The following is a 16130-nucleotide window of genomic DNA, read 5'->3' as shown; positions in this document are numbered from 1 at the left end:
GATAGGAGTCTTTCCAAGAGGAATTGTGGGTAGAAGCCAGTTTTCTCTTTTTAAAAATTACATTTCCAATAATTTGATGAACTCTACCTACCAGGTATTCACCAGTACCCATTTTATAGTTATTATGTAGGATACTAATTAGCATTTAACCAGAAAGATAAAAACCTAAAAACAAAGAAAGAGAACTATGCTGAAACACAGAGGGAAGATTAAAGGAATGTCTACCAAATATGATGAGGTGCTGAATATGTTGTGAGCAGGTCCCTGACTGAAAACAAGTCTGTCTACAGGGTACTAACTACCTTCTACATAACAAGGCACCTTTGCTTTTGAAAATCCATGACCTTCTACTTCCATTCTCCCTGATTGCTCTAGGACCTCCTTCTCCCTACTATTAGGCTTGTGCAAATACAATAAATACCACTTAAGAGTTTCATCAATTAAAACATTCTCCTTTATACAGAGGAGAACTCTGTGTGTATATGTGTATGTTTGTGTGTGCACAAGTTCACTATTGAAAAAGTATAAAGTGCTGATAAACAAAAGGGAAAGTAAATTAATTCTTCTACCAATAGTTGTTTATGGTTTCCTTCCAGACCTTGTTTTTTCTATGCACACAAGTGTATATTCTTTTTCTTAAAAATTAGAGCATACTGAATTTCTTTAACCTAAATTTTCACTTTACAATGTAATAATGACAATAACAATACATTCATATAATGGTTGTTTATGAGGCTCCAGGCACTTTTTTGGGTTTTTAGCATTTATCATATCATTAAACTTTCAAAACAACCCAATGAAATAGATTTTACTATCATTTCTATTTCACAGATTAAAAAAAATCCAGCCCAAAGAGAGAGAAAGCAACATGATCATAACCACACAACAAGTGATTGACAGAGCATGGAATTAAAACCTGGTCTAGAACCACCTAGCTGGGGATAGTGAGGAGGAGGATGACAGTGATAAGGGGTAATGAATGATGTTTCCCGAGATGTTCTGACATGCTGAATCCCGTTCCAAGTGCATGCATGACATTGTTTACGCTAAAATGAATTTGTGAGGGAGGAGCTATTGTTATTTCCACCTTACAGAGGAGTAGACCGAGCAGTTAGGAAAATTGTCTAAGGGGGAATCAGGCACACGGTAATAAGAGATCTCATGCAATGTGCTGTTCTGCTGCCTTTTGTTCAAGTAAATAAGCAGGTGTCTGCTGGAATCGCAACCCTCCCCCCTCTGACAGCAGAGCCTAGGTCTTAACGGAGGACACTCTGCTTAATTTCCTGTGCCAGAAAATGATTGCTTTTAATGGTCATGTGCCATAGATAAGAGAGTGGCAATTAAACTTATCTAACTAGTTCCTTAGTATGGAACGTTGGGTTGTTTCTTATTTTGAAGTGTATATAATTTTTGCAGTAAAATCTTATTAACAGAGTTGTTTCCTGCAAGTTATTTTTTTGTCATAAATTTCCAAAAATGCATTCTATTCTTGAAAATAAAAAATGGTATGTGAGGTAATGCATAAGTTAATTATCTTGATGTAGCCATTTCCAGTGTATACATATTTCAAAACACGTGTGCACAATACATATATATGTACATATATAATTTTTACTTGTTGATTAAAATTAATTTCAAAAAGAGTTTATGGTCAAAGGGAAGATTCATTTCCCTCCTGAAAGTTCATATTGATCGCTCCTTGATTTGAAGCCATTTCAACTTTTCATTCCCCTGCACCCTCACCACTGCTATGCCATCAATATCTTAAATTTTCCCAAAATGATAAGCAAAAATGATATAGCATTGTGATATTAAAATTGTATTTCTCAGACTTTTTATATATTGCCTGTTCATATTCTTTGCCCATTTTCTATTTAGGCATTAATATTTTTCTATTTTGATATATCTCATTGACATGAAGAATTCTTGCCTTTATGTATTAGGAATACTTAAATACTAGTGTATCATATTTGTTGAAAGCTATTGATACAAATATGATCTCACACTTTTTAGTTTGCTATCTTTATGAAGTTTTTGACCTAAACAACTTCTTTCTAATATTCCAAACTGCTCACCTTTTGGGAGGAGGGTGCTGGAGATCAAACCTAGGGCCTTGCATGCACTGAGCACGTGCTTTGCCACTGAGCTACACCTGCTGCCTCTTCATTTTTTTACTTCATACTTTCTATCTTTCATGCCATTCCTAGCAAGTCCATCTTGCCTCCAGATTTTAGATAAGTTTACCTAATTTTTATTATTGCTATTCATTTTTGTTTAATCCAGTTGTATATTATTTTGACTAACTTTATTTTTGCTAGTTTATTAAATACTTGTTCTGAGACTATGCATTAAGTAATACAGTTCTCATACTGATTTGAAAAAGACTTATAAACTAAAAAATTTATGTACTAACATCTATACTACGTGACTTTCAAGTCATAATCTCAGTAGGTTTAAGTGTAACTTAATGCATGGGATACGTGTTTTTTTTTTTTAAATCTTCATTATTTATGCATTTTTGACAGTACTACAGTTTGAACTCAGGGACTTGTGCTTGCTAGGCAAGGGTTCTGCCATATGAGGCATACCCCAATTCTTTTTGCTTTAATTATTTTTCAGGTAGGGTCTTGTGCTTTCTGGCTGGGCTGGCCTCAGACTATGATCCCCCTACCTATGCCTCCTGCATAGTTGGAATTACAGAAGTGCACCCCTTATGCACCCCTTATGCACCCCTCATGACTGCCTTATTTGTTGAGATGGAGGGTCTCAGTAACTTTTTATCTAGACTGGATTCAAACCTCAATCCTCCTGATCTCTGCCTTCTGATTAGCTGGGATTACAGGTTTGAGCCACCATGGTCAACCCCTACCACCACCACCACCACATTTTTTTCTTACACATGAAGTTTAGAATAATTTTTGTAATGTCCCATGAATCATTTTTATTATATTAAGTTTATAGATTTCATTTTTGGGTCATTTATGTCCTGACCAATCTAATATCCAGGTTTTGAAAATATCTGAAAATGAAATGATTGAAATCCAAATATGTAATAAACATATTAAAATGTAGCTAAGCTTATTAGTAATCCAAGAAATGTCCTTTTAAACTACAATGAAATACAATTATGCATTCATCAGATTGGTAAAAACCAAAGTGTCAGGTAATACCAAGTGTGGACAAGGGTGTTTAGCAAAAGGAACTCTGATACACTGCTGGTCATTGTGTTAATGGCACAACCCCTTTGAAGAGTTTGTCATTGCCTACTGTGTGGGAAGATGCACATCCCCAACATCAGCAGGTCCTCTCCCAGGAATATATCTAAAGATACTTACAGAAGTCCTACAGGTGCAGGAATATTCAAGAAGACATTGTTCACAATGCTCCTAAATTGAAATTTACTTAAACAGCTATCAGCGATAGGCAGGTAGGTAATTTACAGTGTATGCATATAGAATCAAACATGAACAAACTGTAACTATGTGCAACAACTCAGATAAATCTCAAGTGAATGTTGTTGAGCAAGGAAAGCAAGATACCAAAGAGTACAAGGAATGAAATTTAACTTAAGGGGACTAAGAAGAATATAAGGAACAGCATGCCTTCTTCTTCTTCTTCTTCTTCTTCTTCTTCTTCTTCTTCTTCTTCTTCTTCTTCTTCTTCTTCTTCTTCTTCTTCTTCTTCTTCTTCTTCTTCCTCCTCCTCCTCCTCCTCCTCCTTCTTTCTTTTTCTTTCTTTCTTTCTTTCTTTCTTTCTTTCTTTCTTTCTTTCTTTCTTTCTTTCTTTCTTTCTTTCTTCTTCTTCTTCTTCTTCTTTCTTTTCTTCTTCTTCTTCTTCTTCTTCTTCTTCTTCTTCTTCTTCTTCTTCCTCCTCCTCCTCCTCCTCCTCCTCCTCCTCCTCCTCCTCCTCCTCCTCCTCCTTCTTTCTCTTTCTTTCTTTCTTTCTTCTTCTTCTTCTTCTTCTTCTTCTTCTTCTTCTTCTTCTTCTTCTTCTTTCTTTTCTTCTTCTTCTTCTTTTTCTTCTTCTTCTTCCTTTTCTTCTTCTTCTTCTTTCTTCCTTCTTTCTTCTTCTTCAGCTTTTCATTGATAGTGTTTCCTTTATTATAAAACACTGAAATAAATTAAATAAATGTCTGTATATCTAGGCAGTCTCTCAGCCAGTTCATCCTCTGCCCCTGGGAGGTATATATAATATAAGAAAAATTAAACCATTGTTTACAAATCAAAAGTAATCATTGTCAAAAATTAAGAAAATTGTTATCGTAAAAATCAGGACCATGAGTTATAGGAACAAGACAAGTGGTGGGAGTAAGATTCAACTTCTTGACCTGTGTAAAGGTTACATGGGCATTTGCTTATGTTTCATTTACTTTTCTGAATGTAGGTATGGAAATACTTAAAAAGCAATACACACAAAATACACAGTGGCTTTTTTTGAGGAAACTCAGTCCTTCTCCTGGTCTGTTTGTACCCTGTCAGAAACAGGGCTTTTTCTTAAAGGGTTAGGAAAGCCCCTCTGAGTTTTCTCTGGTTTTTCAGCCCTTTGAAGGTTCAAAGAATCACCTATCTATTATGCTTTTGTATATATTGTCATGACTTTTGTTGCTAATGTCCTACAAAAACTTCTCAAAGTACCTAGCACAGCATGAATATTTGTTCAGTGAGTGAATTTACATCCAAATGTCTTCATGCCTAAAAATACAGCAAGTAGGAGAAAGAAGAGTCACTTAATAAAGTTGTAAAAAAAGACATTCCCATAACCTATTAGGATGGTCCAATATGATAAAATATGCAACTTTTGTAGAGTAATGTTTATTTTGTTTGATATTTTCCTAGCACAATGGATCTGGTTATCCCTTGAAATTGTCTGCAGTTTCTTTATGTGACATGTCTGTCACCTGTCACCTGGGAGACTATCTGAGATGACTTGATAGAATATACTGAAAAGGGAAGGCGAAATCTAGCCCATTCTATCCACTCTGTGGGAGTATTGTGGAGTCAGGGTCATTATCTCACCAGTTGCTTTGGGAGTTGGGACGTGCAGAAAGGATGCAGTGCTGCGTGCAATGTGAATTCTCCAGAACATGAGACCCGCTTAGCCCTGTTACATCAAGTTCTTACAGTCAGGGTCAGTCTTAGACTTGGGAATGTCAAAATTCTACAGCTTTAATTGGATGTTGTCCACAGAATTTTATTTAGAACTTAAGTGCACTTGACAGGCAAGCTTGTGTTCATATGTCCCAGGTCATCATTTCCTTTGTCCAGAGTCAGCACCTTTCTACAGGAGTCTTGGAGTCAACCCTGGGTATGTTTAGAGTGGGTGAATTCCTTCAATTTATATGCATGTTTGTCTGTCTTGAAGAGTTCCTGATCTTTTCTGAGCACTTTGTAAATGTTAGGCACTGTGCTGAGATTGTGGCATGCACTATCTTATTTATGTTCTAAACCAACAGAGACCACCTTCTTCTTATTCTGTTTGCAGAGGAGGAGATCATGCTCTGCCAACCAACTTGCTCAAGGGCACAGTAAATGGTGGAGATCAAATTTGAACCCTAACAACATAGCTCCAGAGCTAATGATTACAACTATGACTTCAGTAGTTTATTCAAATATTCATTTAACAAATTTCTGCCCATCAGCTCTGATTGTCAGGTTCTGTACTAGGCACTGGGCATGGAATGGTGAGCAAGCAGACAGGGTATCTGCCCTTGTTTGGTGCTTCACTTCCCCTACTTCACCCTTCAGGATTTAAGCATATTCTTAGAAGGGTGTATAGAAGGTCTAGGTATGGAAAATAGCTTAGAGGATTCATAACTGGGGGGTCATTTCTGGAGGTAAAATTGACTGTGGCCTGCCTTCCCTTGTTGTCAGTTCAGAGAGCTATGGTTACAAAGTTTAAATGACCCACAGCTGTTGTAAAACCTTATATTTCCAAGAGTGCCTGCTTCCTCTTTTCTCCTGCCTTACCCCAAGGAGGAGACTGCAAGTGCTTCTCTTGCTGTGTCCAGGTGATTCCAAGACAGAGAACTGATTCAATGCATGTTGCATACAATTATAAGCATTGTTTGCATCCATAATATAAATTTAGAACCTTTAGCACAGACTTTACGAATTAAGTAACAGCATCTTCTTGGCTTTATTTCAGAGTTAGCTGCATATTTGAGGCCCAGTAGTACCCAAATTTTAATAGGTGCATGATCTAAATAAGAGAGGAACTTATTGTATATTAAAGTCTGTGCATGCCTGTGTATTTTAGTTGATAAATTAGGCTACTGAGAGAGCTAAGAAAATTAGAAAATTTTGCCTGCTGTGAGCAATCTAGCAACAGATAATAAACATCCATAAGTTTATACTCTACGCTGATAATTCTCCTTCAGAGGAACATGTTGGGAAAAGAGATTTGTTAACATCTCAGGGAGTAAGCTGGCCTGACTTTTTTGTTTTTCAGCACCTGAGATGTTCACCTGCAGAAAGGAAGCAGGCTACTCCTTTGCTGTCGACTGGTGGTCCCTGGGAGTGACGGCATATGAGCTACTGAGAGGCCGGGTACAGTAGATTGCATGTTCTCTTTGGTTATTTTTCCAGCAAGTTCTATTCTAGAATGAGAGAATGTGTTGTTTGCCAAGAACAAGCACTCTGAGAGCTGAAAACAGCTATGTGTGTATGATGCTGATAACACCACTTGAGACTTCTGCACAGATCAATTCACTGTCCTACATATGGAACTAACCATGTCCGCTGACATTAAATTGCACAGATAAATTGAATTAATAATATGGATATTGTAAACTCCCAAAGGGGAAATTGATACACCTCATTAAATACCTTGGGTAAATATACGTGTTTGTTTAAAGAAAGTCATTTTGCAGCCACAGTATAGTATAATTCACACCCCTGTCCAAGCAAGTGTGAGTTATTAAAACAGCATAATTCATGCCCTATCTTGTCAGACTCCTGTCTGTCATTTGATCCCAGGGTTCTGGGTCCAGTGACAAATTAGAGTTGTTTCCTTTTTAAAGGAAACATTTCTTAAACAGGAAACTCTTTCCTAGGAAAAAATCAGACAAATGTGATGAAACTTATATTTTATATAATTTTAACATACTATTGCAGAATCCAAATATCCCCCTATGATTGTGTCTTAGCTCAGCTCAGCCTGCCATATAAAAATACTATCCTGTGTGGCTTAAATGAGACATTTATTTTCTCACAGTTACAGAGGCTGAAATTCCAAGCTCAGATTGCCAGAAATGTTGGGTTCTGGTGAGGTTTTTCTTTGTGGTATGCAGGCAATGGTCTTATTATGTTCTCATAAGCAAGAAAGAGAGAGAGAGAGAGAGAGAGAGACAGGGAAAAGGAACGGGAAAGGGAAAGGGAACGGGAGAGAGAAAGAAAGAAAAATCTTCCTCTTCTTAGAAAGTCACTAATCCTATCATGAGGGCTCTAACACCATGATGCCAAAGATCCAATCTTCAAATACTGTCACATTGAGGGTTAGATATCAACATATGAGTTTGGTGAGGACATATTCAGTCCATGATATTTCACCCTTAGCCCTCTAAAATCATGTCCTTCTCACATGCAAAATACGTTCACTGCATTCTAGTAGCCACAAAGTCTTCTCATCCAGCATCAACTCCAAAATCTGAAGTCCAATGTCACAACTAAATATCATCCAAATCTAGTATGAATGAAACTCAAGGTATGATTCATCCTGAGGCAAAATTCATCTCCAACTATGACCCTGTAAAAACAGATAATGTTGGCACATAGGAAAGACAATCCCATTCCAAAAGCAAGAAATATGAAAGAAAGAACAGATACCATGTCCAAATTAAGTACAAAACATAGTAAGACAAAATCCATTACCATTACATCTGAAGACTCAAGAATAATCCTCTTTGCCAGGTGTACACAGAGGGTAGATAATGGGTACCACAGTACAGTTGGGGGAAGTGGTTCTGATGTTGTAGAGAAACTATGGCCTACGATAATTAATTGTACTTTTCAAAATAGCTAGAGAAGACTTTGAGGGTTCTCAACAAATAGAAGTGAAAATGTTTTTTTCAGAAGTGGTAATGTTAATTACTCTAATTTCATCACTACACATTATATACTAGTATTGAATTATAATTCTCTGCCCCACAAATAAGTACAATTTAAATTATATGTCAATTAAGAGGGAAAAGAAAAAGAATGATCCTCTAAGGTTTAATTATCTGCCTTCCAGGTCTATTGGCATGGTAACACCACCCTCATGGCTGGGACAGAATGGAGAGAGACTCACAAAAGTGCCTCTACGCTGGGCACCTGTTGCTCACGCCTGTAATCCTAGCTATTTGGGTGACTGAGATTCGTTTGAGGCCAGCCCAAGCCAATAGTTTGTGAGATTTTATTTCCAAAATAACCAGAACAAAATGGACTGGAGGCATGGCCAAAGCAGTAGAGTGCTTGCTTTGCAAGCACAAATCTAAGAGTTCAAACTTCAGTTCCATCAAAGAAAAAAAAAAATGTGCCTCTACAAGGTCTCTGTCATATGGGTCTGGCCTGCTGTCTCTCACACAGCTCTCTAATGGTAGTTTTGCCCTTTGAAACTGGACCAGAGGAATCCCTGCCCCCAAGCCAGTGTACTCTGTACCTTTAGGGGAAATGGCAGACCCTGGTGATCTCTTACTCCCCGTGGGGGTCCTTCTCTTTACTTGCAGGGTGGTGTATGTCCACAGTCAGATAGCATTATGGTTCTGTCTTGTGAAATGTAAGTCTGACAGCCTTCTTTTATTCCATCTCACTTGCTGTTCCAGCGACATCTCTGCAGGTATAATCCCATCTTTTTCTCTGGTTTTTGTTGAGAGGCTGATTAGGTTCATGAGAAACAGGCATCATCTCTATCAATTGCGTTCAGCCAGGTCCTTAACATTCTATTCAGACTAAGCTTTATCATTTTTTTTTTTTGCAATATGAATAGGTCAAAAATTTTCCAAATGTTCAATTCCTATTTTCTTAATGGTTTCTTCAATTCCTATCGCATCTTTTGCATTTTTCCATAAGTAATCAAGAGAAACCCAGTCACTACCTCAACAATTTGCTTAAAAATCTCCTCAACTATAAGTACAGTTTTATTATTGTTGTGTTTCATCTTCCACAAAACACTAAGAATACAGATCACACAAGTTCCTTGGCATTTCCTATATAACAAGATGACTTTTCCTCCCGTTTCCAGTGAATGTTCCACATTTTTGTTTGAGACCTGACAGGAATTCTCCCTAACATCCATATTTCTGCCATGCACCTCAAAACTCTTCTAGTTTCTACCCAATAACTACTTCCAAAGTTGCTTCCACATTTTAGGTAGTGATATAGCAGCACCTTATCTCTCAGTTCCAAAATCCATTAAGTCAGCTAAGACTGCCTAACAAAATATATCCACTGGGTGACTTAAGCAACAGAAATTTATTATCTCAAATATGGAGGGTGGAAGTCTGCAAACAGCATGTCAATGATTGTGTTCTGTTGAGAGCTGTGTTCTTGGTTTGCAAATGGCTGCCTTCTCACTATGTCCACACATGATGGGGAGAAAGACTTTCTTGTTGTTGTTGTTGCTGCTGCTGCTGTTCTTTCTTCTCCATCTCTTTCTCCTCCTCCTCCTTCTCTTCTTCTTCCTCATCCTCTTCCCCTTCCTTCCCTTTCTTCTTCCTCCTCTTCTTCTTATTTCTTCCTCCTCCTCCTCCTCCTTTTCTTTTGGTCCCCTTTTTCCTCCCACCATGAGGGCCCAAACTTCACATCCTAATTGAACCCTAACTACCCACCAAAGGCCCCATTTCTAAATACCATCATTGAGAGTTAGGGCTTCAACATGTGAATCTGGGTGGGGACACAAATATTCAGTCCATATTAGTTGTGTACTCTCCAGGGCCGGGTGATGGATGCCATCAGTAATTCCTCTAAGACCAAGGAGTTGAAGACTTGTCTTTCTGCCTTTAAGTACTTAGTTGTCCCACAGAGGCAAGGCATTGTTCTGAAGTCATCATCCAGATACCACAGCCAAGCTAGCCTATTGTAATTTTTCTTTCTACTTCAGTTAGCAGTCCTCTTCCTGGTCTTCCATCACACTACCATAACTTCTATATTAAGAGAATCATCTCACAACTCATTGGCTTACTAACATTTTACAGCAAGTGTTAGAATTTGGGGCTATTTCATCATGGCTCAATGGCTTCATTTTGCTCAGGGAAGCAAAGATAAGGAGGACCTCACACTTGTCTCTGTTTCATTCACTCTATAGAGTCAATTTCACACCTTAGCATTAATTTGTTCACTCACCCTTCCCTTAGAAGACAGTCAAAGCACTATTGGTGAGGCATATTCAAAAAACCAAGGAGATTATCGTCAGAGTCTGCTGGCCTTAGATTCATAATCCTCCTGTCTCTGCTTCTTGTATGCTGAGATTACAGGTATGTACCACCATGCCCATATTCAAACTTTGATGGGTTATTTATATTAATGGAAGAGAACTACCTTTGTAAGTCAGGTATACAGATCCTCCATGGACAGTCTCAGGTACTACCTGTTTCCATCTTCTGATGGATTCTGTCCCATGTTCTAAAGAGATATAATGAGGCAGTGGATATGATATTTACGATTACATTGACAAATAGGAAGGAAAACCACATCATTAACTTAAAAGCAGAAACATCTCTGCTCTTTCCCACCTCACCCTCAAGCTTTTCCTTCTAGACAACTTCCTCAGGACGCCATGTCTAATCTCTCTGTGGTTTAGGGGAACTGTGCTTTCTCCCCATCGTCTGTAACAGATTTAGCAAAACAAAAGCTGAGTAGTGAATTGACAAACAAAACAGCTGTGATTCTTCTTCACATGTGCTTAATATTGTGTTTATGTCTCGCTCATCTAGAAGACGTCTTCTTGCTTGCCTGAAAGAATTTTGCTAAGAAATTCACTCTTCGTTGTTCCATATTATTATTTTCATGGTAGTTTCCTGTGATAGGACCTACCAGTTTTAACAAATTCGTTTTTTCTAAAGCACAGATCTGACCTTTCCTTTAAAAAATGTTTTTGTTCTCCCAATACTGTTCTCTCTCTGTCTTTTTCTGTCTCTTCAAATGCCTTAACTTTGCATTGTTGGCTCTTAAAGTGAGATTAACTTTCAGAGTTTGCTTCCATTTGAATATCCCCCCTTCTCGAACTCACTGCCTTCTCTTTGCTTTTCCTCCTCTTCTCAAAGCACTCTTGGGCATTTTTACCTCTCATTCCTTTGACCATACAAAGTAAGCCCTGGATTTCTTAAAAAGTCACTCTTCATAAGTTTGGGAATTGCTAAATCAAGTTTGAATAAAGTTAAGAATGTGTCTTGATGTCAGGGCTTTTCAGGATATTTAGAACCAATGCATATTGGTCTTTTTTTAAAAAAGGACATACTACTAAACTATCACAATTTCTTGCATTTGGTGGTGGAGAGGCTTCTGCAGGTCTCTTCCTGTTAAAATTCCACCCTGACTATTACAAATAGCAGGTCTTCCAAAGAAACTTTCTGTGATCTCTTTAGCCGAAGTGGGCCTTTAGGTAGAGAGAAACATTCATATATTTTCTTATGAACCTTCTAAAATTAAGCTTATTGGAAAATATAGAAAACCACAATATGAAAACAAGAATCAATTATAGCCCTAAAGGAAAAAAACAAAAAAGAAATCCTGTAAAACCGTAAAAAAATTAAGTTTGTTGTATTTATTTCCCCAAATTTTCTGATCTTATAAGGATTTTCTATCTTTATATGTAGAGAGAGATATTTTGTTTAAAAAAATAGAATTATGTTTTACCTTTCTGCTGAAATTTAGTATTCTTTATTTAATAAGATGAAATATGTAAGCTTCTAGATCAGAACAGTAAATGATTTTATTTCTCATGATCAAATCATTTTGTAAATGTGTTGCCTTTACACATTTTTCTAAGTATATGAGTTTTCATGTTTTTTCTCTTCTACATTATTAGACTGTTAATTCATTAAAGGGGAGGCATACATAATTAAGTATTTTCCATAGTATGCAACTTTAATAGATAGATAATAAATGTATATTCAACATGTGGAGGAACAAATCACTACAAACCAATTTTAACACATTCTAAGAAAGAATCACCAAGGAGAATTGTATGCAATTATATTTCAAAATGTAGCTAATCTGAAAAAAATGCAATACTAACATTTAATTAAAATATCATGCTATCTAAAGCATAGGAAGTGTTGTAGAAATAACTTCATCCACATTTACAAGTTCTTATTTATGGAAAAACTATATTTTTCTGAGGGAAAACATGCTTGAAAACCTCCCCAGAGTTCCTCAGCTTCATCAGGCTGGGCAAATGGGTCTCTTTACTGTCCATTGAGTGTAATCTCTGTTTCTTGGCTATCCTGCTGCCATTGAAAGGCATAGGTGCATATCTTTTATAGATTTGTATTATCTATAATAAGTACCAAAAATTACATCTGACTTGTACAACATTAGCTACAATGCTTTTGCTTTTTTTTTTTTTTTGATAGGATTTCACTATATAGTCTGGAATTTGCTGTGTAACTCAGGCTGGTTTCAAATGCAAAATCCTCCTGCTTCTTGTGAGCTGGGATCACAGCACACCCAGCTACTCTTTTGATTTGTATGCAACACATCCTTTACTCCCATCTAATATTTTACCTTTTCCACCTTGTTCATTCTTTATACTCTCACTCTTGATTTCTGTTCTGCCTTATGGCTGTTTGATACACCCTATAATACTCTGCAACTTTTCTCTGTTCCTTGTATCTCATGTATGTATGTATGTATGAATGGATGGATGGATGATTTTTCACTTCTGACTCCCATGTGCTGGTATTACATGTATGAGAGACCACACTAGACTCTTTTTCTTTTAAAATAGTTTTATTATATTTTTGAACTGACATATATCATTAATACAAAGGGGTTTCATTGCAGTGACTCCATGCATGTGTACAGTGTGCTTTGAACAAGTTCACCCTGTACATTGTATTTCTTTGTGAAAGAGTGTGTATATGTACACAGTCTATGTAAACTACTTATGTGTTTCCTTACATAGACTCTAGGCTCCACCAACACAGCAATAAAATTTGTCTTGTTGTTTTCTCAGTGTCCAACAGAGTTTCTGGAACATATGAGCTATTCAAAAAGTATTTGGAAAATGAATAAATATATTATTCTGGTAGTTGATGAATTAAAGTGAATTTTCAAATTTAGAAATAGGAAAAGTAAAGTAAGTTAATGAATAAGATAAAGACAGGTTGATCATTTTTATAATGAATTTTTTTGATGTTAAATTCAGTTATATGGTAAATGAAGAAAAATACCCACTCTTGAAATAGTTGCGTGTCGTATTCCCAGGTTAATGAATTCAAGTCTATCAAAGTATTTTGTTTTCTAGATGGCCAAGAGACAATAGGTTTAAAGGCATCAGTGACTTGAAATAAAGAAGAAAACTTAGGGAAAAAAAATACATGTGCTTGTGCATACAGTCCTGGAAGCTTGTCTGTGTTACGCTTGCACGGTACACATGGAGTGAACCCTGTGGGGGTGTTGGAGGGTACCCACAGGCTAGTTATAGTCAGTTAGCAGTGGTGATGGTGACAACACATCTAACACCCCTTCTTGACACTCAGCTGGAGCCTTTTTCCAGTGTTATTACCGAGACAAACAATTTAGCTATGGTCCTTTAATAGTCTTGAGAGAAGAAAAAAATGGTGGCAGCTGGTTTTAGACATTATATATAAATGAGTGAAAAGCTTGGCCTAATTTTCCTGTTGTGGTCACCTCCTGGTACTTCATAGTTTCTGGAGTCACTGGCATGGATTCATTGTGTGTAGAATTTTTTCTTTACATCGTTATTGGAGATGCGTCTTGTTGATCACTATTCACAATTATATCTGTCCTTTTCTAATTAAAGACCTCTCTCCTGTATTGTGTGTAATGGGTGTTAGACTCTCTCTTTATGTGTATTATCTCCTGTAATTTCCCAGCACTTTCATGAGGTGGTTCATTTTGCAGAGGAGGTATCTTTATCATACAGATGAAGAAACTAAAGCTCAGAAACTGAGTGACTGAGTTAAGCAGCAAAATCCTTCTGCCTCAGAGCTCAAACACTTGATCATGTTATGGTACTTCTTAACACCAACTGACTACAGGGAAAAATATGAACCATGTCCTCTCCCCCAGTTTAGTTCACCAGTCAGAGATCACTTGTAAAGTGAATAAGGTGCCTATCCATATTAACTGTCCTGTGGTTACTCTAGTGTGGAAATGTTGTTCATTCAACAAACGTGTTGAACACCTACTAGGTGCTGGGTTTCTTGGAAAAGATTATGAATATGGTGTACTCTCTTGACTTTACCTTGCTTACAGTTCCCATAAAAGACATGAAAACTCAGTATTGGTGAGTTCCTTACAAAACAGAATCAAAAAAGGCTGCCCTCTAGTGGACATCTGGGAAAACCATAACAAATCCAGTTTTGTTTACTTCCCCCTAAATTAAAGCTGCAAATGAACTTGGTACTTTCAGAAAAATAATTGTTTTTTGAAGCTTTGTCCTATTGCAAAATCCCCACATTATATTCCATGGAATAAGGTACCTCCAGCATGTGGGGGTGGGGTTGATGTTATCTGTCCTGAACTCCCTCATTATACTACAAACAAGTAAAAAAACAGGTATGGTAAAATTCTGGATCTCTTTATAATCAACCTTTATATAATATTTTTTATAATTTGGGTTTATTGTCTGATTTAATATAAGAAAATACTAATATTATTTCATAAAAACAGTTTCAAATCAGCATCTCAGAGACTGATTCAACCCATTGAAATATTTTGTTTGGATCTGTGGAATTGCCAATTTTCAAAAATTATGATATTTTATGAGAAACTATATGTTTATGGCATCTCTTTAAAAACAGTAGGAGGTCTGGCAAAGCTTGACCACATACACTATGGCAATATAACAATCAGCCGGAAGGGATTATAATTGATACTGACATTTAACTGGGTGAAAGTTTAGCTTGTAAGTATTTGCACAGTTTTTTCGTTTGTCCTGTAAAAATAAAGCCTCTTACTTTTTTTCTCCCCTAAGAGACCATATCATATTCGCTCCAGTACTTCCAGCAAGGAAATTGTGCACATGTTTGCAACAGCTATTGTGACTTATCCTTCAGCTTGGTCACAGGAAATGGTGTCCCTTCTTAAGAAGGTAAGAAGGAAGACTGCATGTGAAAAGGAATCAATAAAAGGAAGCTTCTTTCTGGCTTAAGGTTAGAAGTTAGGACATAATATTGTGGCAATCAGGACAATATACCTTTCTAGAATGGTCGTTTTAGCTAACAGCTTTCAGATAAATGGCTTCATTAATTCAACAACTCACAAGCACTTTGGAAATCTCAAAGCCTTCTCAAATGAATTGTGTCCAAAATGAAATTCATAATCTCTCTGTATTTCTTGAGCTTCTTATAATGTTCCCTCTCTCAGTGATTGGCCCCTCCATCTATTCATTTATGCAAGCAGAAACCAGAACTCATTCATCATCTTCATCTTCAGTCCATCCTGGACCATTGCCTCCAGCCCTATCTCCTCCATCTTTCTCTCTGAGATCAGTACTAGTCAGTGTTAGTCACTGCCTGGTCCATGAGTTGCTTCCTATAAGTCCACTGTAAGCATAAATCTAAGAAAATTATTCGGAAACATTTGTGACCATTTGACATTGCTTTAGAATCTAAGCACATGGTCAGTGGACTTGTCTCATTGAATCAGACACAGGCTTGTTTGGCTGATATTGAACTCAAGTCACAAGTTCTGCATGTGTGGAACATCGTACTAGCCACGCACAGTAATACCACACGCTGCTTTGAATGGGTCAAAAATTAATGTAAGCAAACAGAAGACAAAAATAACTAGCTCTTCCACATAACTTGAAAAGCAGTTTCAGATCATAGCTCAAATATCATTTTCTTGGGGACCCTCTGTTGTAAGCTTTTTAACAGCATCTTTCCTTCGTAGCATTTTTCACAGTTTGGAATTATTCGTAGGTTTTGTATGACCTTTGGGTGAATGGTTATTCTCTTATAAACT

The 16130-nt window shown here is 36.9% G+C and overlaps 1 protein-coding gene across 5 annotated transcripts in view; it reads left to right on the top strand.

The window, feature by feature from the left end:
• The window catches only part of Stk32a (serine/threonine kinase 32A), a 135653-nt gene that overhangs the window by 95752 nt on the left and 23771 nt on the right, over positions 1 to 16130 (top strand). For all 5 annotated transcript variants that reach the window (XM_074076714.1, XM_074076715.1, XM_074076711.1 and 2 more), the window contains 2 exons: positions 6448 to 6545; positions 15139 to 15255. In XM_074076714.1, the coding sequence (XP_073932815.1) occupies positions 6448 to 6545; positions 15139 to 15255 (215 nt within the window). The remainder of the gene's footprint in view (positions 1 to 6447; positions 6546 to 15138; positions 15256 to 16130) is intronic.

This window comes from Castor canadensis, chromosome 6 (genome assembly GCF_047511655.1).
Source record: "Castor canadensis chromosome 6, mCasCan1.hap1v2, whole genome shotgun sequence".
Taxonomy (NCBI): domain Eukaryota; kingdom Metazoa; phylum Chordata; class Mammalia; order Rodentia; family Castoridae; genus Castor; species Castor canadensis.
Note: the sequence above shows the minus strand (reverse complement) of the source record. Positions and strands in the feature narration are given on the sequence as shown.